General features: G+C 44.1%; 1 protein-coding gene across 1 annotated transcript in view; it reads left to right on the forward strand.

Moving 5' to 3' along the window:
• Positions 1 to 26572, forward strand: part of TMTC1 (transmembrane O-mannosyltransferase targeting cadherins 1) — a 100626-nt gene that overhangs the window by 57108 nt on the left and 16946 nt on the right. Inside the window, exons 9-14 of the mRNA XM_082253149.1 lie at positions 3861 to 3982; positions 12772 to 12939; positions 13013 to 13126; positions 14654 to 14797; positions 15652 to 15760; positions 21511 to 21613. Of these exons, the coding sequence (XP_082109275.1) occupies positions 3861 to 3982; positions 12772 to 12939; positions 13013 to 13126; positions 14654 to 14797; positions 15652 to 15760; positions 21511 to 21613 (760 nt within the window). The remainder of the gene's footprint in view (positions 1 to 3860; positions 3983 to 12771; positions 12940 to 13012; positions 13127 to 14653; positions 14798 to 15651; positions 15761 to 21510; positions 21614 to 26572) is intronic.

Here is a 26572-nt window from a genome sequence, read left to right on the forward strand (position 1 = left end):
TCGGAATACTTTAGGTATGCACTGTATATCTCTAATGCCAACCCTAATGCTATTCTCGGGTCTGTGCTATGCGCAGTATGAGGAGCTCCCACCATCCCTGGTGAATTCTTAAATGTATTTTAATTGATTGAGAGTTTAACAGGAGGAGCCAGAAAACACAAAAGAAGGAAGGGATTTTTGGCAGTCGGTGACCAGCACCATCCAACAGCTGACCAATGTTGATCTGGTGGACTGCCCGGCGGTATGCCTGCTGCACCTTACACAACGGCCCATCAAGAAATACAAGTTCTCTCTCACTATTGAGCTATTGAATGCTACTAAGGCTTGTATTCACTTGTGCTGGAGGTCCATGCATCCGCCATCGAGGTCTCTGTGGTTCTCTAAAATTAATGAGCTCCGGGACACGGAAGACCTTACGGCCACTCATTCCAATCGAGAGGAATCCTTCCGTGACACTTGGAGGCCATGGCAACATTTTGTATGCAGGGATGCCTATTTCCAAGGGATCTCATGACACAGTGCCTTTTTAAGGGGGTCGCTCGGTGGCCCTTGGTAGGGGAACCCTTCTCTGCGGCACCTCTCACCCTCTTCCTTTCTATCCTTCTCCTTGCTATCCCTTTTTCTCCACTTTCCCTATGCTCCTTTCCCCTATTCACTAGTATTCTACTTTACCCCTATTGTGTTTCTCTACATTTTTGCTCTTACTCCTCTCTGCCATAGTCCCTATACTGTTCTCCTATAACAGACAAATTCCATCTTGAATAATTCCAACATACTCTACACTTTGTAGAGTTTCTGCCCACCGGGAGTTTCCTGTGAACCCCAGCTAGTTTGACGATATCCTTTTGTAGCCTACTTATTAAACCAACACGGTTTACTTTTGTCAGAATTATTTAAATTATTCATCAACCTGGACCCAGTCCATACCAGGACACCTTGTCTCAGAACTATTATGTTTATTATTATGAGATGTGTGATGGGTTGTTTGCAACAATACTTGCGTTATTTCTCTTAAAGCGGTTGTAAACATAAAAAAAAAAAAAAAAAACCCTGCAAGACAAAGGCATAATGAGCTAGTATGCATCGCATACTAGCTCATTATGAATTACTTACCTTAGACCGAAGCCCCGACACGGACCCCCGGACACCGCTGTGGGAGCTGACATGATCCCTCGGCTTCTCTTCCGGGTTTGGCGGCTCCGGCGCTGTGATTGGCCGGAGCCGTGATGACGTCACTCCCGCGCATGCACGCGGGAGTCATTTTCCGGCAAGCTCCCGGAAAGGAAAGCTGAAGGTCCACCGGACCTTCAAAGCGCATGCGTCGCTCGCGTGAGCAGCTGCATGCAGTGCAAATATCTCCTAAACTGTGTCGGTTTAGGAGATATTAATTGTACCTACAGGTAAGCCTTATTATAGGCTTACCTGTAGTTAAAAGTGGAAAAAAGCGGTATACTACCGCTTTAAGTCAACAACAGATGATTTGTCCCCACATGTTACGTGATTGTTACTTGATTGAGACTTTTTTCTATTGCCCCACTGTAACCTTGTATTATGTTACTGCTACATGTATTTTCTATAAATAAAGAAATTACAAAAAAGAAGCAACGGAACAACCAAAACTCCCTCATGGGCAGGAACAGAGTCAGGAGAAATGGTGGAGAGATCTTGCTGGTGGAGAATCCAAGATATATACAAAGCCAAGGGTAGATTCAGCCAACCAGGCTCCCCTGACTCCTTAAATGACCGTAAATTCTCTTTAGACAGGAAATTATATTCTTTTTCTGTCAGGAAAACATAACAATATTAATTTAGAAACTGTGCTTACTGAAAATACAGGTTCCCTTTTTAAAGCTCCAACTTGTCATGATTTTGACAGGACAAGAGCACCACTCCCTCAAGCACTGGGTTGATTAATTGCAATTCCTTACAATAAGTACGTGATGTTTCCTCACTCTTTTTCCTCCCACTGCCATCACCTCCTCCAAATTTGATCGTTATCATCTTTACCAGGAAGTTTGTTCAATCATTTCTCTCAAACAAACTGGAAACTTTCTCTCCTTCTGCCAGAACATAAGAGTTTATTTCACAGCTTTCCGTGCTGCTGTTAGTATTCAATTATCAGTGTTACCATGAACCCGGGTCGGCAGTGCGATAAAGATCTAGTTATGTGTAAATAATGCACACGTAAATGGAGTGTTAGCATGTCACAGAACTCATTCTGCTATTCAGTTTTACTACAGAAATTGATTGATTTTTCAAACTGATGTAACAAACGCATTTCTCTCACAGTTATTTTTAGAAATTAACTGAACAAGATTAATAAAACATCATGATACAGACGATCAATCGTATATAACAGTTATTTCTCTAAAGAAAATTTGGTTTAACAGTGGGGTCTGAGTACTAGGAATGTGCAGTAGTGCTCGGTTTAAGTTATCTGCTGCAACATTAATTAATGCTGTCATGGAATGGGGCATTTTGCCTATGTTCAAACATAAGCTCAATTAGCAATGTGCATAAATACAGGAGGATGGCAGGTCAGTCCTAATGATTTTCGGTGTTCCTGTCTGCTTTAGTGTGTCCCAGCTTCTCCCATTACATTTTTCGTAATATAATGTAGCACCCTCAAATGTGTACTACTAGAGTGAGAATAGGCAAACTATACCCTGACTCATGCTTAGCCTGAGTCTGTAATTAGATCAGGGTTATTAGAGGTTAGGCCAGCATGACTCCTATAGACAGCCCTCTCTGGTGCCCCCCCTTGCTCTGGAAAGTTGGAGAACATTCTGGAACTAGTGGGCAAAGGTGTGGAGGGGCTGTTCTGCATATTTAGGGGCCTTCAGCCTATTTCAAGGAGTTGGGCCTGGCAGGAGACTAAGTGAGCCCTTAAATAGACCTGAGTCATGCTGGGAAAAGAGTCAGGTGGAAGATGGAGATATAGTGTTGGAGAATGTCGATGGCCCTCTAGGGGCTTTACCTCAGGCCTGGGCTCGAGTGGCTGTCCTACAAAAATTCTACCACAGGAGAAGTTGGAATGAGGTTTTCCTGAGAACCAGCATGAGCAAGGAAGGACAGTGTGAGTGCATCAGCGCAGCGCAGGGATGGACAAGGGAAGAGACTGCCTCATGTAGTGGGTCTCTCTTGAAGACAGCGGTGTGCTTAAGTCTTCAGCTTTGCCCTGGGAGATCTCCAGAGTGTCAGTCGGGTGGACTGGTGCAGGCTTTCAGTTGGGTAGACTGGGTAGAAGAAGCAGCCAAGTGGGCTGGTGAATTTCCTGCAAGAAGGTCCAATGTCTACAGAGGAGTGGAGGTGCTCCAGGATGCAGTTCACAAAGGAGTAAATCAAGCGGAGTTGTACAGAGGACCAAGTCAAGCTGTGCAGGAGGATCAAGTGGAGCTGTAAATAGGTAGGAAGTTGTCCCTGGTTCTTTTTGCTGCTGTCAAATTGGGCATCCCATAATCCCCATCCTCATCCAAATTATTATTCCCTAATGAAACAACAAAAACAAATCTCAAGGACTGTTTTCTGTGTCTGAATGCAAGTTGAAGATGCTATGCGACTGGCTGTGCAGCCGTGGTCAACCCTGACATTTGCAACTCCTACAGCAGAAGTGCTATATCAAATAAATTAAAATTCAGTAGGAATGTTGGGAACACCTCATAATGGGAATGGCAGGTGTCCAAAGTTAAGAACTCAGGACAGAGATCTCCCCAGTAGAGTCACTGAGAGATAGAAGAAAGTCATAAAATCAGGCAGTTTAAACAGCATCTACCAAAGACTAAAATATTAGTTTTAGTTGGACTGAGCCTTTAATAGTTGTGAATTCTGTTACATTATCTAAAGTTCTGCCTTTTCTGCAGAGGACTGGACATCGGGAGGTCTTGGTGGGACTGCTCTTCCTGGTTTTCCCATTTATACCAGCCAGCAATCTCTTCTTCAGGGTGGGCTTCGTGGTGGCAGAGCGAGTCCTCTACATGCCAAGGTACATCAATGACCCTTCATGTAAACCAAGGGGATTTGTATATACTTAAAAGGAAAAATGTAAACTCCCCAAGTTATAACTATTCTTTAAAGTAAAGTTTGCATTAAAAACAGAGTTTGTAATTGCACAACATTTTCAGATATACTGTATGTGGAAGCCGCACTGCCTCACCAAGGTTCCTCTGTACAGTGCGGCCCTGATTCAAATCAGTGAGGCAGCCCATTCTCCCTTAAAGGCACAGGGACACACCAGAAGCCCAGCAGAGCACAACGCTAGCGGAAGCCATCCAATGAGGTTAATTTACTAAAACTGGAGAGTGTGAAATCTGGTGTTGCTCTGCAAAGGAACCAATCAATTTTCAGGTTATTTGTTTGTCAAAGCCTAAAGTGGAATTAAACCTTCCTATCCTTTTCAGCCAAGGAAGCTGCCATCGTAGCCTCTGTTTGATCTGCAACTGCCATGGTTCTTCATGTGTGATCAGTTGTAACTCCAGCCATTTGAAGGTTTTATAGTATGGTTGACAACCCAGGCAAATGTGTCAGTTAGCATTCCCGGCATGCCAGAAATGTAACTGTTATTTTTAACCATTAAATTGACGGGTTTAGCGCTGCTTTGAATTAACCACTTCAGCCCCGGAAGGATTTGCCCCCTTAATGACCAGGCCATTTTTTGCGATTCGGCACTGCGTTATTTTAACGGAAAATTGTGCGGCCATGCGACGCTGTACCCATATACAATTGATGTCCTTTTTTCCCCACAAATAGTGCAGTCTTTTGGCGGTATTTGATCACCTCAGCGGCTTTTAGATTTTGCGCTATAAACAAAAAAAGATCGACAATTTTGAAGAAAAGCGCCATATTTTTTGCTTTCTGCTATAAAACATTCCCAATAAAAATGTATTTTAAAATTACAATTTTTTATCAGTTTAGGCCAATTTGTATTCTGCTACATATTTTTTGGTAAAAAAAATCCCAAAAAGCATATTTTAATTGGTTTGCGCAAAAGTTATAGCGTTACAAACTACGGGATAGATTTTTGGACTTTTTATTTTTTATACTAGTAATAGCGGCGATCTGCGATTTTTAGCGGGACTGCGACATTGCGGTGGACAGATCGGACCCCTAACTGACATGTTTGACACTTTCTGGGGACCAGTGACACTAATACAGTAATCAGTGCTAAATAATATGCACTGTTACTGTATAAATGACACTGGCAGGGAAGGGGTTAATACTGGGGGTGATCAAAGGGGTTAAATGTATGCCTATGTGCTTACTGACTGTGTGTGTGTGTGTATGGGGGGGGGTTCTGTGACAAGCACAGAGAGTTCGCAGTTTCAGCAAAGCTGAAACTGCTGATCTGTCCCTGCCTGTCTGAGAGAAGATCCGCCTTCTTTGTTTATACAAGCAGGTGGGTCTTCTCTCCGTTTCCCGGATGATCGCGGGAGGAAGGCGGCCTCTCCTCCCGTGGCCCGCCTCTCGCTGTGTCGCGGCGACGCGTTATCGGAGCATGCGCTCCTTCTTCAGGCCGTTAGAAGGAGCGCATGCTCCGATAACGCGTCGCCGTTGCAGCCCTCATCCCCGCCAGGAGTGACGTCAGGATCCCAGGACCCACGAGTGCCAGCGTTCCACCAGCTGACGGGGAGCCCGCGGACACCACCGAGGCCGTCCCTGTACACACGGAGGAACCCCCCCTGCCGCTCTCACCGGGATCCACTGCCTCCACCACCAGGACCCGCTCCAGTGATGCTCCTGATGATCAACATTACTTGACTAACTGCATCTTATTCACCGACTAAATGTGAGTGTAATACTGCTGCACATACTTCAATAAATGTCTTGCTGCACTTAGAAGGCGCTGCGCTGTCTTCCCTCTTGTGTCCCCCCCAGAGATCTCTTCTGTCTCTTCCGCTGGCAGCCGCTACAGTGGACAGCTACCCCCTGAACTGTTTGGGGGGCCCCCCTACCCCTTGGTTTTTCCCTTCCCCCTTCCCCCCTCCCCCGGGTCCCCAGGACCAGACTTTTTTGAGACTTCTTCTTGCGCCAATTCACCACTAAACCATTGGCTTCCATGCACAGCTGCTCCAGATTTTGCACTCTCCAGTTTTAGTAAATCAACCTCAATGTGTACCTGCACCAATTCCAGCAAGCTGATCAAAAATGGCAACTGCCAAATTTATAACCAGCTGTTCAAGTACAGTGCACATGGAAGGGCTTTGCATACAGCAAACACAGCAAATCTTTTTTACAGCACATTTACCAGCTAGCTAGCAAAAAATTACATTGTCTAACAATTAGTATTTAAAACAGGTTTTATTTGCATAACATTCGAAGATGCATTGTGTTTTATATACTTATCTGAGTGTGAAGTGTTGGAGTGAGATTTCATCTGAAGACTGAAAATGGTACCTTATTTCTTGATGGAGTACTCTGTTTCCCAGCTCCAGAGAGTGATAACAGCATTAAATAACAGCCTCCTAATTAGGAGTAATGTAGACAACTACATTATTTGACATTATTATGCACACACGTTATGCTTGGGGGTCATTGAGTGAAAAATACTTAGAACCCCCGAACGTTATATATATATATATATATATATATATATATATATATATATATATATATATATATTTTTTTTTTTTTAGCAGAGACCCTTGAGAATAAAATTGTAATTGTTGCTATATTTTGTGTCACAATGTATCTGCGCAGCGGTCTTTCAAATTAAATAAAAAATAAAATGAAATACATTTTCAGGAATTAAATAAAAAACAAAACCATAAACTTAGCCCAATTTTTTTTTATAATGTTAAAGATAATTTTACGCCGAGCAAATAGATACCTAACATGTCATGCTTTAAGATTGTGCACACTTGTGGAATGGCAACAAACTACGGTACCTAAAATTCTCCATTGGCGACACTTGAACATTTTTTAACAGTCACCTGCTTAGAGTTACAGAGGACAGAGGAGGTCTAGTGCTAGAATTGTTGCTCTCGCTCTAACGATCGCGGCGATACCTTACATGTGTGGTTTGAACACTGTTTACATTTGGGGGCCTGACTTACGTCTGCAATCACTTCTGCCCCCCGAGAATGGAGGGATGGGGCACTTTTAAAAATAAATTCTTTTTTCCAGTAGAGACACCAATTCTGGGTACACACCTAGATTCTCTCGGTTTAAAATTATTTCCTCTTACTTCCTCTTTTGGCTATGGGACAGTAAGAGAAGAGAAATCTCCCCAATGGGGCACAGATATCCAAAAATGAAAAAAAAAAAAAAAAGTTGTGCGTTTAGTTACACTTTTCGTTCAAAGATTTGTATGATTGATTTAGGGAGCAAAAAGTAATACAAATAGAACAAACCAATGTACAGGTCAGTAAAATCACGTAATAGTTTACAGACCGCATCAGAGTTAACAGGGCATAATATATCACAACAACTTCAAGGGGTCAGAGAAGGTTAAAAGACATCTGATGCTATCATAAGAGACTCCCTATGTATACATTGGGATAACAAGCTTAAAACATTGTTTTTGTGACACGGAGCACAAAAAAAAAGGGGGAGAAAGAGTAAACCAACGCCTTAGAGTAGAGGAGAGGAAGACGAGAGAGAGAAAGAGAGAGAAAGAGAAAGAGAGAGAGAGAAAGAGAGAGAGAGAGAGCAGTAGTGTCATATGGTCAGCCAAGTGTAGGTGACAGGGTTATTTTGACATAATTTACCCAGTGCTCCCCGGTTTACTCTAAGAGTCTCTGTTTATCATTAATATTAATAGCCACTTTCCCATGTAACATTATCCATGATACCTTACGCTTCATGTGGCGGACAGAAACGGAGGGAGACTTCCAAAGCTCCGGCAATAGTGATCTTAGCCACCAGCAGCATAAATCAAACCAAACATTTTATGGGGTGCGGCATATTACTTGGAACATCATTCAGAGGTTCGTTGTTCTAGTTCAATGCCTGTGATCTTTCATATCATAGAAAAGACCTTGTTCCAATAACTCCTAATTCAGGAGCATTCCCACCATATGGGGAGCATAGTACCTCGTAAGGAACACCCTCTAAAGCAGTCTGCTGACAAAGGTACATCTTAGCCAAGCGATTAGGGACCAGATACCACCTTGTCATAACTTTAAAGCGGAGTTCCACCTAAAAAACAAAAAAATACATAAAAATACAGTTCAGAGGCTATCCATTGTGGAATGCACTAGCCCTGACTGTCCCGGGTTGCACTTACCTGCAAGAAGAAATACTTACCTTGAAAATGTCTCTAGCGCTGCCATCTCAGGTGTGGGCAGCTTGAAGCCAGCGTGATCCTCTTCTGCGTCCTCTTCCGTCCTCTTCGGTCCCACGATGCACTGCGCCGGCCCCGCCGTCACTTCCGGGTCTGCAGCGTCATCCCTGCACAGCTTCTGGGCATGCCCAGAAGCTGTTTAGCAAGGTATGACGGCGCCTGCACTAGAACTGACTTTGGGGCTGGTGCAGCCGCATTGATTCCTGGGAGCGATGATGTTCAGCTCCCAGGAATCATTGCAAGCCAGGAAGTGACGACTCGCGTGGCCGCCGAGGGGAGGAAGAGGAAGTAAGGTAAGTATATTTTCTTCTAAACAAGGTAAGTAAAAAAAAAAAATTGCGATTATCCATTTGTTTTTCAGGTGACCCGGACCAAGAAGATGGAACGAACTTCCATTTTCGGGTGGAACTCCGCTTTAAAGCGGAGTTCCAGCCTTTTCACTCACCTGTCCAACGGTCCAGCGATGCGGCCGCCCGAAGCCTTGATCCTCTCCCTCTGGTCTCGGCGGCGCCGGCATCACTGCTGTGGGCACCCGGCTGTGACAGTTTGCGGCTTCACAGCTGGGTACCCACTGCGCATGCGCGAGTCGCGATGCGCGTCTTGATTGGCCGGCAATCTTCTGGGACCTCTGACATGTCCCAGAAGATTGCAGGGAGGGAGGGGGAGAGGAGAACTTCCGTTCAGGGCGCTCCGAGCGGAAGTGGGAGCGGGTACCTGTCAAAACTAGGTACCCGCTCCCCCCCCAAAAAAAATGACATGCCAAATGTGGCATGTCAGGGGGTTAGAATACCTAAAGCGGAAGTTCCACTTTTGGGTGGAACTCCGCTTTAACACTCACCTCTATTAAAGAGACATTCAATGTACCTTTTTAAGCGACCTGAAGCTTGTAATACTAGAACTAGAACTTTACCGACTTGAATATACTTTGGACAATTGCATAAGCTGTGCCGCTTTATAGTATGCCCAGAAGTCCAGAACACCCAGCCCTCCCTTGGTTCTTGGCATATATAGAGTAATGAGGAACAACATATGGCCCTTACGACCCCAGATGAACTTAAAGCAGAGTTCCGGCCTCAGCAACATTTTTTAAATAAAAATACCCCCGGGACAGTCAGGGCTTGTGCATTTCAGAATGGATAGCCTCTGAACTGTCCCAGGTTGCACTTACCTTTTAGAAGAATTACTTACCTTGAAAATTTCTTGTCCAGCACTGCCATCTCAGGTGTGGGCAGCTGAAGCCAGGTTGCCCTCTTCGGTGTCCTCTTCGGTCCCAGAATCCCCTGCACTGGCCCCGCTCGTCAGTTCCAGTGCAGGCGCGTCATCCCTGCACAGCTTCTGGGCATGCCCAGAAGCTGTTTAGCAGGGAATGACGCGCCTGCACCGGAACTGACGAGCAGGGCCGGTGCAGGCGCATTGACTCCTGGGAGCGATGGCGCGGGCCATGGCTGCAGTGGAAGGACGAGGAAGTAAGGTAAGTATATTTTCTTTAAAAACAAGGAAAGTAAATATAAAAAAAAAAATTAATTATCCAATTGTTTTTCAGGTAATTTAGAGCAAGCTGAAGGGGAAAAGTGTATTTTTAGGGTGGAACTCCGCTTTAAAGATTTTAGATTGGAAATGGGCTAAGTCAACTCTATTATGGGGGACAGGCAGGGAGCTGAACAAGTACAGCAATTTAGGCAACAGTGTCATTTTGACCACCGCTACTATGAGATATCATGTAATGAATAACCCGAGAGAAGATCGTCCAGACGACGATAAAAGGGGGGAAAATTAGCTGAGTATAGCGAGGAATAGGATGCGGTGAGAAAGATTCCCAGATACAGGCCAAACTACTTTAAGGCACCGTTCACATGTAGGCGTTTTGGGGCGTTTTGGGGGCTTTTTTCTGCTCTAGGATCAGCTCTCAAAACGCCCAACAAGACAAATCCTATTCATTTCAATGGCCCCTGTTCACATCTGAGCATTTTCTGACCATTTCTGAGCAAAACGCCCAACGCTCAAAAAAAGTACATGAGCTTCTTTTTGGGCAGATTACAGGCATTTTCCTTTGGTCTCTATTCAATCTAAAAACACTTGCACAAAAAACGACTGTAAAAACGCCCATAAAAACGCCTGAAAAAACGCCCATAAAAACGCCTGTAATAGCAACGCCAAGATGTGAACGTAGCCTTAATGGTAAATGTTTAAATTTGTAAAAAACAATATCTCCAGATTTACTGATTGTTTTGAAGTGTGGTTTTCACTGGAGGTAATTTCTGCTGATGTATTTTTTCATCATATTCTGTTTGGTTTGTGATATGTTCATTTCATAACAAAATCAAAGCAACACTGAGACTAATGTCTTCACATACCCCTAATTATATTCCAGTTGCTACAATTAAACACATTCATCTGTCTGAGCTGAGGCCAAAACAAACAGATTTTTAGAGGTCCGATTCAAGTCTCTGGAAATCTTTGTGAAGAGGATCTGGGCTGTGTTCTATCTTGGCGGGGAGGAATATGGCTTTGCCAATGCATTGTGGGATTATCGCCAGCCAGGATGTTATGATGTGTGTAATCCAGGGGCCCTGCTCCAGATACGGTTACAGAAACACAACACCGACCAAAGCATCATTAATATTCCAATAGCACAAAGCTATCAGTATATTTACCAGGACCTGAGACTTGGGCTCTTTCCTTTCTGTGATTGTACACAGAACGTCCGTGTTATCTATGTAACTAATTTCGCCAAAGAAAACGGCTTAAAGTTTGACTAAAGGCAAACATTTTTTTGGTGTGGAGATGGATTAGAAGCCTTGTATTTAGGTTTTTATTGCTGCATGATCCCCCCCCCCGTTTGGAAAACTCACCATCTCTATTTGTCCTTGTGACCAAACCCATTTGAGTACCTGGATCTTTGTTCCCTCTAACATCCATGAGTCCCAGATAATTTTTTTCATTACAGTGATGTCTCTTTAGAACAGATAAGACTTCAATTGGATAACAGATTTGGATAAATACTGTATCTATATTTTTATTTTCTTGGTTTCAACTAGCATGAAATTTGAAAAAATAATCTATTTTCCTGTAATTATTCCCAACGCAACTGTTCCTAATTAATGCAGCCCCTGATATGCAACCCAAAATGGAACTGTCAAAGTCTGCTAATTAAACAAATTTCACATACCGTAAGTGTGAAAACATGTGTAATGTAACAAAATAGTAAAGCTCAAAGTGAATATTTGCACTTAACTATAGGACACCTTTATTCCCATGCCAACCCACGCAGAAAAAGTGTAGGTAAAATCGTGTAAGCTTTGCAAGAACACAAATTAGCACAGAGACAGATACTCCTTCACAGCGACTCGATGACGTTGAGTTCACCTACATGACCATTTGATGCTTACACAGAAAACGCAAAAGTTATTCAGATCAACTTCAATGTGGTAAATCGGGATAATCTATGGAGCAATTTTATTTTTTTTATTGTATTGTAACATATACAGTATCTATATAGATATATGTATTTCTTATTATGGTGGTTATTGATATATGATCTAGCCCCCCCCCCCATACAGCCGCGCAGAAGCAAATCACTTCTAGAAGATCATTTGTGTTGCCATTGCACTTCAAAAGTAAACACGATGCACAAGAATTGTGTTTGATGTAAACTGCTACAAATACTCCTATCGAGCAATGTGTAGCAACATGCTGAATGCTGGGACCAGGCAGGACTGCTGAGTCCAATGCCATTATACATCTACAGCAGGGGTGGGGAACCTTTTTTCTGCCGAGGGCCATTTGGGTATTTTTAAAATCATTCGGGGGCTGTACAAAATTATCAACTTAAAAATGTGCCTGTTATATTTGGTCAAATATTTAATGAACTCACCCCTAATGTGATGGCTGCAACTGCTTCTCTTTGGTGAGGTGTGTCATGTTAGCTGGTATTGATGATGTTGCTACTGGTAACTGGTTTTCCAGGTTTGCCCCCCCTTAATGCCGAGAGATGAGTGCCCCCCATCAATGCAGAGGGATGAGTGCCCCCCATCAATGCAGAGGGATGAGTGCCCCCCATCAATGCAGAGTGATTAGCGCCCCCATCAATGCAGAGTGATTAGTGCCCCCCATCAATGCAGAGCGCATGGGGATTAGAGCGCCTCCTGATTACACACAGAGCAGGGTTCTTCTACTTACCCGGCGCGGGTGCTCTCATACGAAATCACGCCTCCTATCCTTTGATAGATGTCACCACTGTGCTGTCTATCATAGGTAGGAGGCGTGAGTTTGTATGACAGCGGCCGCGCCGGGTAAGCAGAGGAACCCGCTCTGTGTGTAATTAGGAGGCGCGCCACCCTCCCCTTCTGCTCCGGAGGTAGCCCGATGGCAGGGCCGGATCAGATGGCTTCAGGGGGCTGCATACGGCCCTCGGGCCGTAGGTTATTCACCCCTGATCTACAGGAACACTAGAAAACCCCATTTGGAAAACCTAATTGTTTTGTTTTTTGCAGTATGGGCTTTTGCATCCTATGTGTCTATGGAATGAAGGTCCTTTACAGCAGAAGTGGACCACGTGGATCTGCTGCTATCATCTTTATTTTTTTCCTTCTGCTACTCCTCTTCTCCTGGAAATCCATGTCACAGAGCGAGATCTGGCGGTCACGGGAGTCTCTGTTCAGGTATGTACCGCGCAGACTGACTAGATTTTCTGGTCTCAGTCTATGACCTTCCTCACAGCTTTTCTTGCCTCAGGTCCGGTGTGCAGACCCTGCCACACAATGCCAAAGTTCACTATAACTATGCCAATTTCCTGAAGGACCAGAACCGAAAAGAGGAGGCCATAAACCACTACAAGACTGTCCTGAGGTAACTCCCATCTTTATCATGTGTTAATTATTGAACAACAGATTTGATGCCAAAATTTGGCTAATGCTAGATGCGGACCTATTTTCATGAATTTGAATGTCCTCCTGAGCCAAATAGAAATTTCAAGGATATTATTGGCAGTTTACAGTATTGTTCCAAAAGGCTTCTGGAAAGAAGGGACCAAAGACTCTTCTGAGATATAACCGCTTTCATTGTTGTCTGAGAACTCGACTGCCTGTCCCCTGGCAAATAGAAGGTCCACTTTTTTGACAGCCCCCTCCCTTGTCAACACAAATGCCTTTCACCCCCAAAAAAACAAAAATCTTACCTTAAACCCGGCTCTGGTGCTTCCAGAAGGTGTGGTTTCTGTGCCTCCCAGCAGAGCCAGGAACCTAAAATCCTGCAACAATGCACTCCAGCCCATTATAAGAATGCATTCTCATGGGATTTTGAGTTCCTAGTTATAGCAGAAGGCACATCAATCCATCAATGTCACTTGTGCCTCATGGAAGTGTTGGAGGCCGGCCCGAGGTAAACATTTTTTTATTTATTTCGGATGAACAGTTTATTTTTAAATGCCCTTTTGAAGCCAAATGTGCTGGAAGACAGGGTGTGAAAAAAGAGGGCCTTCCATTTGCCACGTAAAGTCCACTTTAGAAAAAAGATATGTTTTGGTATATAAGATCCTTTATTTTATTGCATTTTTTACACAAAGATATATATATAATTGGCGAACCTGTCCTTTTAGGGCAAATCTAAAACCAAGAAAAAATTTAATATATTGCAGCTTAGATGTGGTGATTGCATTAGTTAGTATTTTTTCAGGCTGAGAACAATTTCAGCAAGTACATAAAATGCCTTTTGATCCAACCTGAAACAGCTTCCTTGTCATTTTCTGTGAGCTGAAAAAATACACCTTTTATGCCCTGTTCCCATCTAACGATTTTGAATCATTTTCCAATCAAACTGAAATTGCGGCAAAACGCACAATGCGTATTTGGGTGCCATTTATTCTTAATAGAACCCAAAATGCAGTGCGTTTTTGCTGTGATTGACACGTAACAAAACCTGCAATAATTACGACAAAACACACGTGAAAAACCGCACCTGGCTCAGAGCGAAAATTTGGTCCTAAGCTTCTTTGATGCAACAAACCCTATGCGTGACATGTGAAAACATGTGTAAATCGCATTAAACTAAACAAATTGCAAGCAGGAACGCACATTCCCACTTTGTGAATGGAGCTTTATTGTGTAAACCACTAACCGCATGAATCCATCAAGTATTGGAGATAAACAAGGACAGACATGTTTGCAGTAATTTGTGAGAGAAAAAGCTAGCACACCATATTTCAGGCCTCAATATTTTATTGGGATCATAGTAACAAGGATAGTTTCAAAGTAAAAACAAAGGCATAATAACATCAGTGTGCCCAGAAATCAGCTTTAATGTTAACTTATATACTGTTTATATTCATGCATCATTGGAAGGTCAACTTTAGTCTCTTGTGTGTTTCCTTATCCCTAGCTTATACAAACAACACTCAAGTGCCCTCAACAACCTAGGCACATTGACCACCAATGCCACTGCAGCTGAGGAATATTACCGCAAGGCCCTGGCAATCAGCCCACAACACAGCCGGGCGCTCTTCAATCTTGGCAACCTGCTCCGGTGAGGAAAAATTTGCCCATCATTGGGTTATTACAATGGCACCAACGATGACCGAAAATTCATAGCCCACACAATCCAATCAGATAAAACCTCTCATGGAAGATTATGGAAATTGGTTTTCTGTTGGTTGCTGGATGTCAATGCATTCTGTTAGATAATGCCCAATTTAAAGCAGAACTTAAACAGTTTGATAACGATTAATGTTCTTTAACAAAAGAGCATACATTCCACATTATTAATTATGCTACCAAAATTAGTGTGTGCTGTAAATTGCCTCCAGCATTGCTCCTGTTCCTTCTTGCTGGAAGTCACTATTCTGTTGAAGCGAAGGCAATCACTTCCTCATTGGAAACTCCCCCCCTCTTCTTGGTCTCAAAAACTATATGTCAATTTCTGTATTAAATTCTGTGCATTACCAGCCTTGATTGTTTGTCTTGGCTCAGCTAGACAGGAAGACTTGCAGAAGCTTTACAGTGCTGAATTTGACTGGCTATCTAAAGTAGATATCTTATGACTTGCACTTCAAATGCTAAAGTGATCTATGTGGCCTTCAACGTGACTCACTGCTTGAGAGGAAGAGAGACAAGAGTTCAGTTGTCTTCATGGGAACCTGTGGTTGGCATAACTGAAGACCACCACTGGTCAATATTCAGATTATTTCTGTGTGTGGTCATAGTACATAGCTCCTGTTAAGCTCTGCTTTATGTCAGTGGCTCATCTAAACAATCATTTTACAGGATAGCACCATAATATTTTTTATAAAATCATGACAGTCCTTTGTTTTTAGGTCCGTATATTAACTAGTCCAGAAATGGATAATGGTAAAAGGTGTTGTGACTGTGTTTCTGCTATAGGACGCAGGGGCGAAATGAAGAAGCAGAGCTTCGTCTTAAGGAATCCATTCTTTACGGTCCATATTTTGCAGATGCCTATTCCAGTCTGGGATCACTGCTGGCGGATCAGGTGAGAGAGTCTTTCTAACATTATCCTTCCTTGTCACTAACGTTGTTAAAGTAGGTGCCTGTGTTAATGGGTTTTTGGGCTATCGTCAATGGCAGGCTCATGTTGATGAGTTCAGTTTATCAGTTTGAGACACTTTTTTGATCATTCAGAATTCATTGATGGGTGCATTTGACCTGCAGCTGACCTCCTTCTGACCCGCATTTGACCAGCTTCAAGCAGCTTTGCATTCCTTTAGACTTGTATGGGAGTGCAAAACCAGTTAAAAACCAGCAAAAGCCCATTGACACAGACCCTTAGACTGTCATGAGAGACCAAAAAACTGCCATTGTTGAGTTCTCCCATTGAAGAAAATGCTATTTGCTTGGTTGTCATGCTAACCCTACTGCTCTTGCACTTTGAGTCACTGACTGAACAAGTATATACACTCTGATCTTCCTGATCTGCATGTTTATCTGGCATTTACCATTTAGAATTTAACCATGACTCCAGCGCACACACCTTGTAATTCAGCTTCTGAGCACCTTTCTGAGGCCAAAAAGAGGAAAATGCAATAATGTGGGGATCCCGTGAGAAGGGAATGTAGCCTCCCTGCAGGAGCCACATGAATTATTGTGCCCGGGTCTCCCACTGAATAATCTACAGCCAGTCACAGGGTATTTTCACACAGCCAGGTGCACACACTCTTCTGCTCGTTGCCTCTAATAACTAGGCTATTGGTTGTGTTTTTTATGGGGTTTTTTTTTTGAGAACTTAGATAGGAGAAGGGATTTAGTAGGATACTCCAAATTAACTAGGACAACTTCTTCAATAGAACTGTGTAGCAGACTGTCAGTGGAACTATGCAGCAGGCTGTAAATAATTAAGCAAGTCCCTTTGTAGTAGAAGGAATATAGTGGACTTTGCTTCTTCAAGACACTTGCCAGTGTCCCCTTTAGCTTACACCCAGTATGTTGACTCCTAGCACAAAGAGGGGGATTTTAGCAACAACAGTCTCTAGAATCCTTTTAGGGGGTCTGTACTCACAAGGCCCTGGTCACCTTTCTCTGTAATACCAGACATGATTAGTTAACATCCTCCCTCAGTCAGCTTGCAAGAAACCAAAGTAAATAAGTTCAGAAATTAAGTTTTTGTAATAAAATGGAATAACACAGGGAAAAAGTATTGAACATGTTAACTGAAATGTATTTAATACTTTGTACAAAATCTTTTGTTTGTAATGACAGCTTCAAGAAGTCTCCTGTATGGAGAAACTAGTTGCATGCATTGCTCAGGTGTAATTGTGGCCCATTCTTCCACACAAATAGTCTTCAAATCTTAAAGGTTCCGTGGGCCTCTTCTATCAACTCTGATCTTTAGTTCTTGTCATAGATTTTCTATTGGATTCGAGTCAGGTGATTGGCTGGGCCATTCTTGCAGCTTTATTTTCTTTCTTTGAAGCCAATTGACAGTTTCCTTGGCTTTGAGTTTGGGATCATTGTCTTGCTTGAAATGTCCACCCTTGTTTCATCTTCATCATTCTGGTAGGTGGCAGCAGATTTTTATCAAGAATGTCTTTTTCCATTCATCCTTCTTTCAGTGACATGAAGTTTGCCAGTACTGTATGCTGTAAAACATCCCCATACCATGATGTTCCCATCTCCAAACTTCATTGTTGCTATGGTGTTTTTGGGGTGATGTGCAGTGTCATTTTACCTCCAAACATGGTGTGTATCATGGCATCCAAAGAGTTCAATTTTGGTCTCATCTAACCAGACTATATTCTCCCAGTATTTCACAGGCCTGTCTAATGGCGCTTTTCCACTGCATGGAACCGTAACGGTTCGGCACGCTTTTGTGCTTTTCCACTGCTGGTACCGCATGGTATAGGGTCGGAACGGTTCGGTACGGTACAGTATAGGTTTGCTTTTCCGCTGCATGGAACCGAACGGTACGGTACGGCTCTGGAAAAACAGTACCTACTCGATTGTGGTTCCAACAGGTACCAAACTGGTACCATATCCCACAATCCTTTGCATGCAGTCACTACTAGCCACTGATTGGTCAGAGAATCCCACCCACCCCGTTGTTATCCCACCCACTTAACTTTAGTACTACTTTAGTGGAAAAGCAAACCTATACTGTACCGTACCGAACCGTTCAGACACTATACCATGCGGTACCAGCAGTGGAAAAGCAAACCGGGCCAAACAGTAGGGCTGCTGAATATAATCGCCGAATCGATGCATCGCGATGCGACCCTTCGCGATTCTGCATCGATTCGGGGTGGTTGAGTAATCGATTACCTACTGACGTCACTTCCAGGGGCGGGGTATACATGAAGAAGCGCCGCGTCGCATCATGAACCGCTGCACTGCACATGAAGTTCCGGCTGGGCGCCGGTCAGACCGCCCACTGCCTGCCTAGCCTATGCTCTGTGGCTCTGCCCTCCCCGTCAGCAGAGTGATTCTGCGGAGGACTCGGAGAAGGCGGGAGGACAGAGGAGAGCGGGGGATCATGTGTGGCCGAAGATTTGAAGGAGGCGGGAGGACCGAGGAGAGCGGGGGCTGCGGAGGACTCGGAGGAGGCGGGAGGACCGAGGAGAGTGGGGGATCGTGTGTGGTCGAAGATTTGAAGGAGGCGGGAGGACCGAGGAGAGCGGGGGCTGCGGAGGACTCGGAGGAGGCGGGAGGACCGAGGAGAGCGGGGGATCGTGTGTGGCCGAAGATTTGAAGGAGGCGGGAGGACCGAGGAGAGCGGGGGCTGCGGAGGACTCGGAGGAGGCGGGAGGACCGAGGAGAAGACGCCTGCCACTGCAGGTAAGTGTACTGGTCAATCTGGCATTGAAAGGGTGCACACTGGGGTCAATCTGGGGCACGCTGTGGTCACTCTGGGGGCACACTGGTCACTCTGGCATTGAAAGGGTGCACACTGTGGTCAATCTGGGGGCACGCTGTGGTCACTCTGGGGGCACACTGTGGTCAATCTGGGGGCACGCTGTGATCAATCTGGGGGCACACTGGTCACTCTGGCATTGAAAGGGTGTACACTGTGGTCAATCTGGGGGCACGCTGTGGTCACTCTGGGGGCACACTGTGGTCAATCTGGGGGCACACTGTGATCAATCTGGGGGCACACTGGTCACTCTGGCATTGAAAGGGTGCACACTGTGGTCAATCTGGGGGCACGCTGTGGTCACTCTGGGGGCACACTGTGGTCAATCTGGGGGCACGCTGTGATCAATCTGGGGGCACACTGGTCACTCTGGCATTGAAAGGGTGTACACTGTGGTCAATCTGGGGGCACGCTGTGGTCACTCTGGGGGCACACTGTGGTCAATCTGGGGGCACACTGTGATCAATCTGGGGGCACACTGGTCACTCTGGCATTGAAAGGGTGCACACTGCGGTCAATCTGGGGGCACGCTGTGGTCACTCTGGGGGCACACTGTGGTCAATCTGGGGGCACGCTGTGATCAATCTGGGGGCACACTGGTCACTCTGGCATTGAAAGGGTGCACACTGTGGTCAATCTGGGGGCACGCTGTGGTCAGACTCTGTAGTCCCCCTAGTTGTTGTATAACAGGCCCTGGTAAGGAGGAATGCTGGGCTCTGTAGTGCCCCTAGTTGTAGTACAGTAGGCCCTGGTAAGGAGGAATGCTGGGCTCTGTAGTCCCCCTAGTTGTAGTAGAACAGGCCCTGGTAAGCAGGAATGTTGGGCTCTGTAGCTCTGTACAGAGCCAAGCATTCCTCCTTACCAGAGCCTGTTATACTACAACTAGGGGGACTACAGAGCCCAGCATTCCTCCTTACCAGAGCCTGCTATACTACAACTAGGGGGACTACAGAGCCCAGCATTCCTCCTTACCAGGGCCTACGGTACTACAACTAGCATCAGGTAACTCTTCAAACCTGATGTGGCCTGCTCTAAAGGGGGATCTATGAGAGGACCTGCTCTACTAAAGGGGGATCTATGGGGAAACCTGCTCTACTAAAGGGGTATCTCTTGGGATGCTGGCCTGCTCTAAAGGGGGATCTATGGCGACCCTGCACTAAAGGGGGATCTATTCCATAGATCCCCCTTTAGAGCAGGGTCCCCATAGAACCCTCTTTAGAGCTCAGTTCCCCTGGATCCCCTTTAGGACAGGCCCAGGCTCCCCATAGATCTCCTTTAGAGAAGGGTCCCCATAGATCCCCCTTTAGAGAAGGGTCCCCGTAGATCCGCCTTTAGAGCAGGGTCACCATAGATCCCCCTTTAGAAAAGGGTCCCCATAGTAATCGTGATGCATCGCGGAATCGAATCGTATCGAATCGCGACCCTAATAATCGTAATCGCATCGAATCGTGAGATAAGTGAAGATGCGCAGCCCTACCAAACAGGGCCGAGTAGAGCCGAGCCGGTACGAGCCGGTACTTGCAGTGGAAAAGTGCCAAATATGTTGTGCAGCAAACTTTATATGAGTTTCAACATGCGTTTTCTTCAGTAATAGAGTCTTGCGTGGTGGGCGTGCATACAGATCATGGTGGTTGAGTGCATTACTTATTTTTTTCTTTTGAACAATTTTACCTGCTAATTCCAGGTCTTTCTGAAGCTCTCCACAAGTGGCCCTTGGCTTTTGGACAACTCTTTTCATTCCTCTGTCAGAAATCTTGGAAAGGACTCCCTGGTCGTGGCCAGTTTATGGTGAAATGATGTTCTTTCCACTTCCGAATTATGGCCCCAACAGTGCTAACTGGAACATTCAGAAGTTTTGAAATCCTTCTGTAACCAATGGCCTCAGTATATTTTGCAACAATAAGGTTGCAAAGGTCTTGAGAGAGCTCTTTGCTTTTACCCATTATGAGATGTTTCTTGTGTGATACCTTGGTAACGAGACAGCTTTTTAGGCCATCAGTTGAGACTGAACCATCTGATATTAATTTGCCCTGACAAGGGGCAGGATTGCTTTCCAATTACTGTGAGATTTCAGCTGGTGACTTGGCTTTCCATGCCTTTTTTCACCTCCCTTTCTTCATGTGTTCAATACTTTTTCCCTGTGTCTTTCCTTTTTTTTTTTTTTACACATAACTTAATTTCTGAACTTATTTGTTTTTGTTTCTTTGTATGTATGAATTGCATGGGTTGTTACTGACATGTGGTGAAAATTGAATGTCAATAGCACCTTTAGAAATATATTTACCTAGACAAAATTATGACGTGTTCAATACTTATTGTACCTGCTGTATATAATGTGTGTGTATGCAATGTAATTCATTTTTGCAGTCTGAGGGCAGGTGTGGGAATATGGAGGAGTGGAGTGTGGAGAACAATGAGCTGGGTTAGGCTATGGGCTACAGCTCCACTTGACGTTCCCTATTTGACTAAGCATCCTTCAAGTGAACAACTTTCTACAGCCTCCTAGAAAACAAATGTGCAGTATATGTCTCACATTCTCAGTCACATCAATACACAAATTCACCAATTTTGGATGGAAGCTAATTATTCTAAGAGATGCCCAAGGAGAACATACAAATTTCATGCAATATCCAAGGTGAAAATTAAACCCAATAGGGCACCCGATTAGTAGGGATTTTTTGTAGAAAAAAAGCAGGCCATTGACATTGCATAGGTTATTAGTAATGCCGCAGGTAATTATTAACATATACAGTAAGCCTCTTTATAGCATGTATTGACAAATGCAGCTCAATCCAGTTGTTGGACTTTACGGAGATTGAAATCATCCTGAGACTACATCTAAGAAAGTGTTACTGTTTGGTCTCCCTCAATCTCTTCAGAAACGTCAGCAAGAAGCAGAAGAGGTCTATGTGACTGGAATCAAGAATTGTGCAGACAGCTCAGATTTACAGAACAATTATGGAGTGTTCTTGGTGGATATTGGTGAGTAACCTTTCTCTTAAATGTCAATAAAACCCAAATTTAAAAAGGTTCCCCAAGAGGTTTTTTTTTTTTTCAAAAAGCAGCTTTTGCTGTAATACTAATCTGCTTTCTGTGTTGTCTCCCGTATTGTCCCTTGTAGTATCCTACTAATCTGCTCTTAGTTATTCCTTTCTGCCACTAGTGTCCTTAGTTTTCTAGGTTAGATGATGCCCAGCATCATTCAACCTATTTCTTCTGAGTGCAGGGTGTCGTGGTCCTACCCCTTGATAAGGAGTCAACACAGCACCCTGTACTCCCAATATAACACAGCTCAGAATGCAACTACAGGGAGTGCAGAATTATTAGGCAAATGAGTATTTTGACCACATCATCCTCTTTATGCATGTTGTCTTACTCCAAGCTGTATAGGCTCGAAAGCCTACTACCAATTAAGCATATTAGGTGATGTGCATCTCTGTAATGAGAAGGGGTGTGGTCCAATGACATCAACACCCTATATCAGGTGTGCATAATTATTAGGCAACTTCCTTTCCTTGGGCAAAATGGGTCAAAAGAAGGACTTGACAGGCTCAGAAAAGTCAAAAATAGTGAGATATCTTGCAGAGGGATGCAGCACTCTTAAAATGCAAAGCTTCTGAAGCGTGATCCTCGAACAATCAAGCATTTCATTCAAAATAGTCAACAGGGTCGCAAGAAGCGTGTGGAAAAACCAAGGCGCAAAATAACAGCATTTGAACTGAGAAAAGTCAAGCATGCAGCTGCCAAGATGCCACTTGCCACCAGTTTGGCCATATTTCAGAGCTGCAACATCACTGGAGTGCCCAAAAGCACAAGGTGTGCAATACTCAGAGACATGGCCAAGGTAAGAAAGGCTGAAAGACGACCACCACTGAACAAGACACACAAGCTGAAACGTCAAGACTAGGCCAAGAAATATCTCAAGACTGGTTTTTCAAAGGTTTTATGGACTGATGAAATGAGAGTGAGTCTTGATGGGCCAGATGGATGGGCCCGTGGCTGGATTGGTAAAGGGCAGAGAGCTCCAGTCCGACTCAGACGCCAGCAAGGTGGAGGTGGAGTACTGGTTTGGGCTGGTATCATCAAAGATGAGCTTGTGGGGCCTTTTCGGGTTGAGGATGGAGTCAAGCTCAACTCCCAGTCCTACTGCCAGTTTCTGGAAGACACCTTCTTCAAGCAGTGGTACAGGAAGAAGTCTGCATCCTTCAAGAAAAACATGATTTTCATGCAGGACAATGCTCCATCACACGCGTCCAAGTACTCCACAGCGTGGCTGACAAGAAAGGGTATAAAAGAAGAAAAGCTAATGACATGGCCTCCTTGTTCACCTGATCTGAACCCCATTGAGAACCTGTGGTCCATCATCAAATGTGAGATTTACAAGGAGGGAAAACAGTACACCTCTCTGAACAGTGTCTGGGAGGCTGTGGTTGCTGCTGCACGCAATGTTGATGGTGAACATATCAAAACACTGACAGAATCCATGGATGGCAGGCTTTTGAGTGTCCTTGCAAAGAAAGGTGGCTATATTGGTCACTGATTTGTTTTTGTTTTGTTTTTGAATGTCATAAATGTATATTTGTGAATGTTGAGATGTTATATTGGTTTCACTGGTAAAAATAAATAATTGAAATGGGTATACTGTATATTTGATTTTTGTTAAGTTGCCTAATAATTATGCACAGTAATAGACACCTGCACACACAGATATCCCCCTAAAATAGCTAAAACTAAAAACAAACTAAAAACTACTTCCAAAAATAGTCAGCTTTGATATTAATGAGTTTTTTGGGTTCATTGAGAACATGGTTGTTGTTCAATAATAAAATTAATCATCAAAAATACTCATTTGCCTAATAATTCTGCACTCCCTGTAATGACATTTGAATAAAGAAAGACTGCCCAGCATAGATGAAGAGGACAGTCATTAGTTGCAGCACAGTGGCTAAAGAGGAACGACGCAGGAACCGGAAGGAGCGCCAAGTACAGAGCAGAGACTGCAAACCTGGACCTGTCAGCATTGGAGGAGGGTACTCTGCAAGGTATGCTGTGCATACTTGCATATAATGATTGTAGCACTACCGCCATTGGGGCTGCTTGAAGATGTTTAACCCTAGTGGTTGCCTTGACCTTGAAAGCCCCCCAACCCGACCCTCTTACACTCTGGGTTCAGCCATTTCTGGCTGTAACAGTGCAGACACCAAATTATAATGCAGTAAGCAAGGAAGTCTTTACTTAATATTTACTTAATATTTTGCAATTAGCCAATCTCTAAGGTATAGCATAGCTACACATGAAATTATTACAGTTAATGCAAAAAACATAATACTTGTGGGCATAAGATAATAAAGAGAGAGAGCAACAGTAAACTGCAACCCAAATAGAGCACACAGGTAAGAAAAGAGAAGTAGAGTGCTGGCTTGGTGTCAGACTACTCCCTACTGCCCCTGGTGTCACAACCCCAGAATGGACACAACTGTTTGGCAATGTTTTGCAGATTATTTGAAAATTATAATACACTGGTCTCTAAATTAAAGAGTTCCTTAAAGATATGGGCAATGTTGCACCCAATGTCCTTTAGTGGGGGGGGGGGGGGGGGAGATAAAGCAAAATAAGTCCTTTTGTTGCAGGTGTTCTGTGTCTTCAGCTAGCTCAAATAAGGGCCCAGTACAGCTTCTGTATTCTAACATCCCATGTTGGGGCAGCAAGTGTACTGTATCTTCACTTCTATACTGCTGGACGTCAAATGATGTCTTGGGCTTTCAGTGGAGGTATGCAGGCATCATTCAGATATCCTTTTTTTCTGTTGGACTTATAGACCCCAGATCTCGCTGTAAAGAGGACCTGTCATACCCTATTGCTATTACAAGGGATGTTTATATTCCTTGTAATAGGAATAAAAGTGATAAAAGAAAAAAAATTTAAAGGGAAAGTGTAAAAAAAAATAAACAATAAAAAAAAAAAAAAAAAAAATTAAAGCGCCCCGTCCCCTCGTGCTCGCATGCAAAAGCGAACACATATGTAGGTCGTGCCTGCATATGTAAACGACGTTAAAACCATGCATGTGAGGTATCGATGCGAACGTTAGAGCAAGAGCAATAATTCTAGCATAAGATCTCCTCTGTAATTCTAAACTGGTAACTTGTAAAAAATTTTAAACCATAGCAAATGGAGATTTTTACGTACCAACGTTTTTGCGCCATTCCATGAGTAAAGCATGTTAGGTATCTACTTACTCAGATTAACATAATCTTTCACATTATACAAAAAAATTGGGCTAACTTTACTGTTTTTTTTTTTTTTAATTCATGAAAGTGTTTTTTTTTTTTTAAATTGCATTTGAAAACATTGCTGCGCAAATACAGTATGACAAATAATATTGCAATGACCACCATTTTATTCTCTAGAGTCACTGTTAAAAATATATATTTAATGTTTGGGGTTCTGAGTAATCTTCTAGCAAAAAATATATAATTTTTACATGTAGGAGAGGAATGCGGGATTAGCCCAATATGGAAGCAGTTAAATAAGCTCGAACAAAAGAAAAAATGTAAATGTTTCTCCCAGAGGCGTAACTAGAACCTTCAGGGCCCCGGTGCAAGAAACCATGAAGGGCCCTTGCGCCCTGGGGCCCTTTACTCTAGTTGCGGGGCCCTTTATTACGGTGAGGGAAGGGAGAATTCTGAAGGGGGGGCAGCACAGAAGGGGGGGACCAGGGGAGCACACAGGGGCCCAGAGACAGCAGAACACAAGTATACTGGATAGGAGAAGTGGCGGGGGCAGCGTACAGAGGAACTAATCTCCTCCATTTTCCTCCTGCAGCTACAGAAGGAAAAAGGAGGACAGTGATTTCTCTACATGCTGCCCCCGCCGCCCCTCCTATTCAGGTGTACAGGGGAGCCACATGGGCCCCCTTGAGCATGGGGCCCGGTTGCGATTGCAACCCCTGCAACCCCTGTAGTTACGCCCCTGGTTTCTCCATATGAGGCTTTGATGAGGGAAGCAAAGTAAAGGTGTCTGCATTTAGTATCTCGTGGGCTGCAAATAGAATGGGCTTCTGCCTGCTCACCAATCCAAACAACACCAGGCTTGTAGGAATTGCAGGAAGGTCCTGAAGCAGGCTCCTGTGGATGCTGTGATCAGAATAGGAGTTCTCGACCGCACACCTTGCACACAGTGATTTGACTTGTTCCGTGTTGAGGACGAGGGTAGCCACCTCCCGACTGCCACCAACAAACCGGAACTGCAGATGGCAGATGCAGTTCCTTGCTCTCAATGGAGGCTCCTCTTGCTGCCTAGGCCACAGCACCAACTCACATACCCTCCACCTTCCGGGTCAGTTCTTCCAGAAGAAGGCCAAGGTTCCAAGAGAGCGATCTCGTCCCTGCACTGACTTTTTATTACCTGTTCCAGCATTCTGTTCTCTCTCTTCAGCCGGCTGGTACTTGTAGTCCATAGCAGTCCGACTTTAGTGTAAAGCCCGGCTCTTGGGATTACATGTCCCAATATTCTTTGCTCTACTCGATCTTCTTCTCAAAATCTTCTCATCCTGAAAGCAGAGTGAATCTTATTCACTCTGCATCCAGGATATGGCAACATAGGGTCCAGGCTGAACACTAAAGGGAACAGCCACGCTGTATTAGGTGCTGCAGAGTGTCTCCTGATAGCACAGGCAATTTTAGCCAGCTCCTGGCTATATGACAAAAAACCACCCTTCCCAGCCTTACCGAGAGGACTTTAGTCCCACTTTAAAGTACTTCTACTAAAGTTGCCTTTATCTTTTCTGCTTTTCATTACAACTTGTTATACTTAGTCATTACATTCCCTCAAGCCATTGTTATCCCATTTCACCAACATCCAGTCCATCTGCACTTCATTAACAGCTTCCCCTCCTAGCTGGGGGGCCTCTTTATGCAGCATTGTTATAAAATTATTTTGGTT

The sequence above is a fragment of the Pelophylax lessonae genome (genome assembly GCF_965119305.1).
Source record: "Pelophylax lessonae genome assembly, chromosome: 4".
In the NCBI taxonomy this organism is placed as follows: domain Eukaryota; kingdom Metazoa; phylum Chordata; class Amphibia; order Anura; family Ranidae; genus Pelophylax; species Pelophylax lessonae.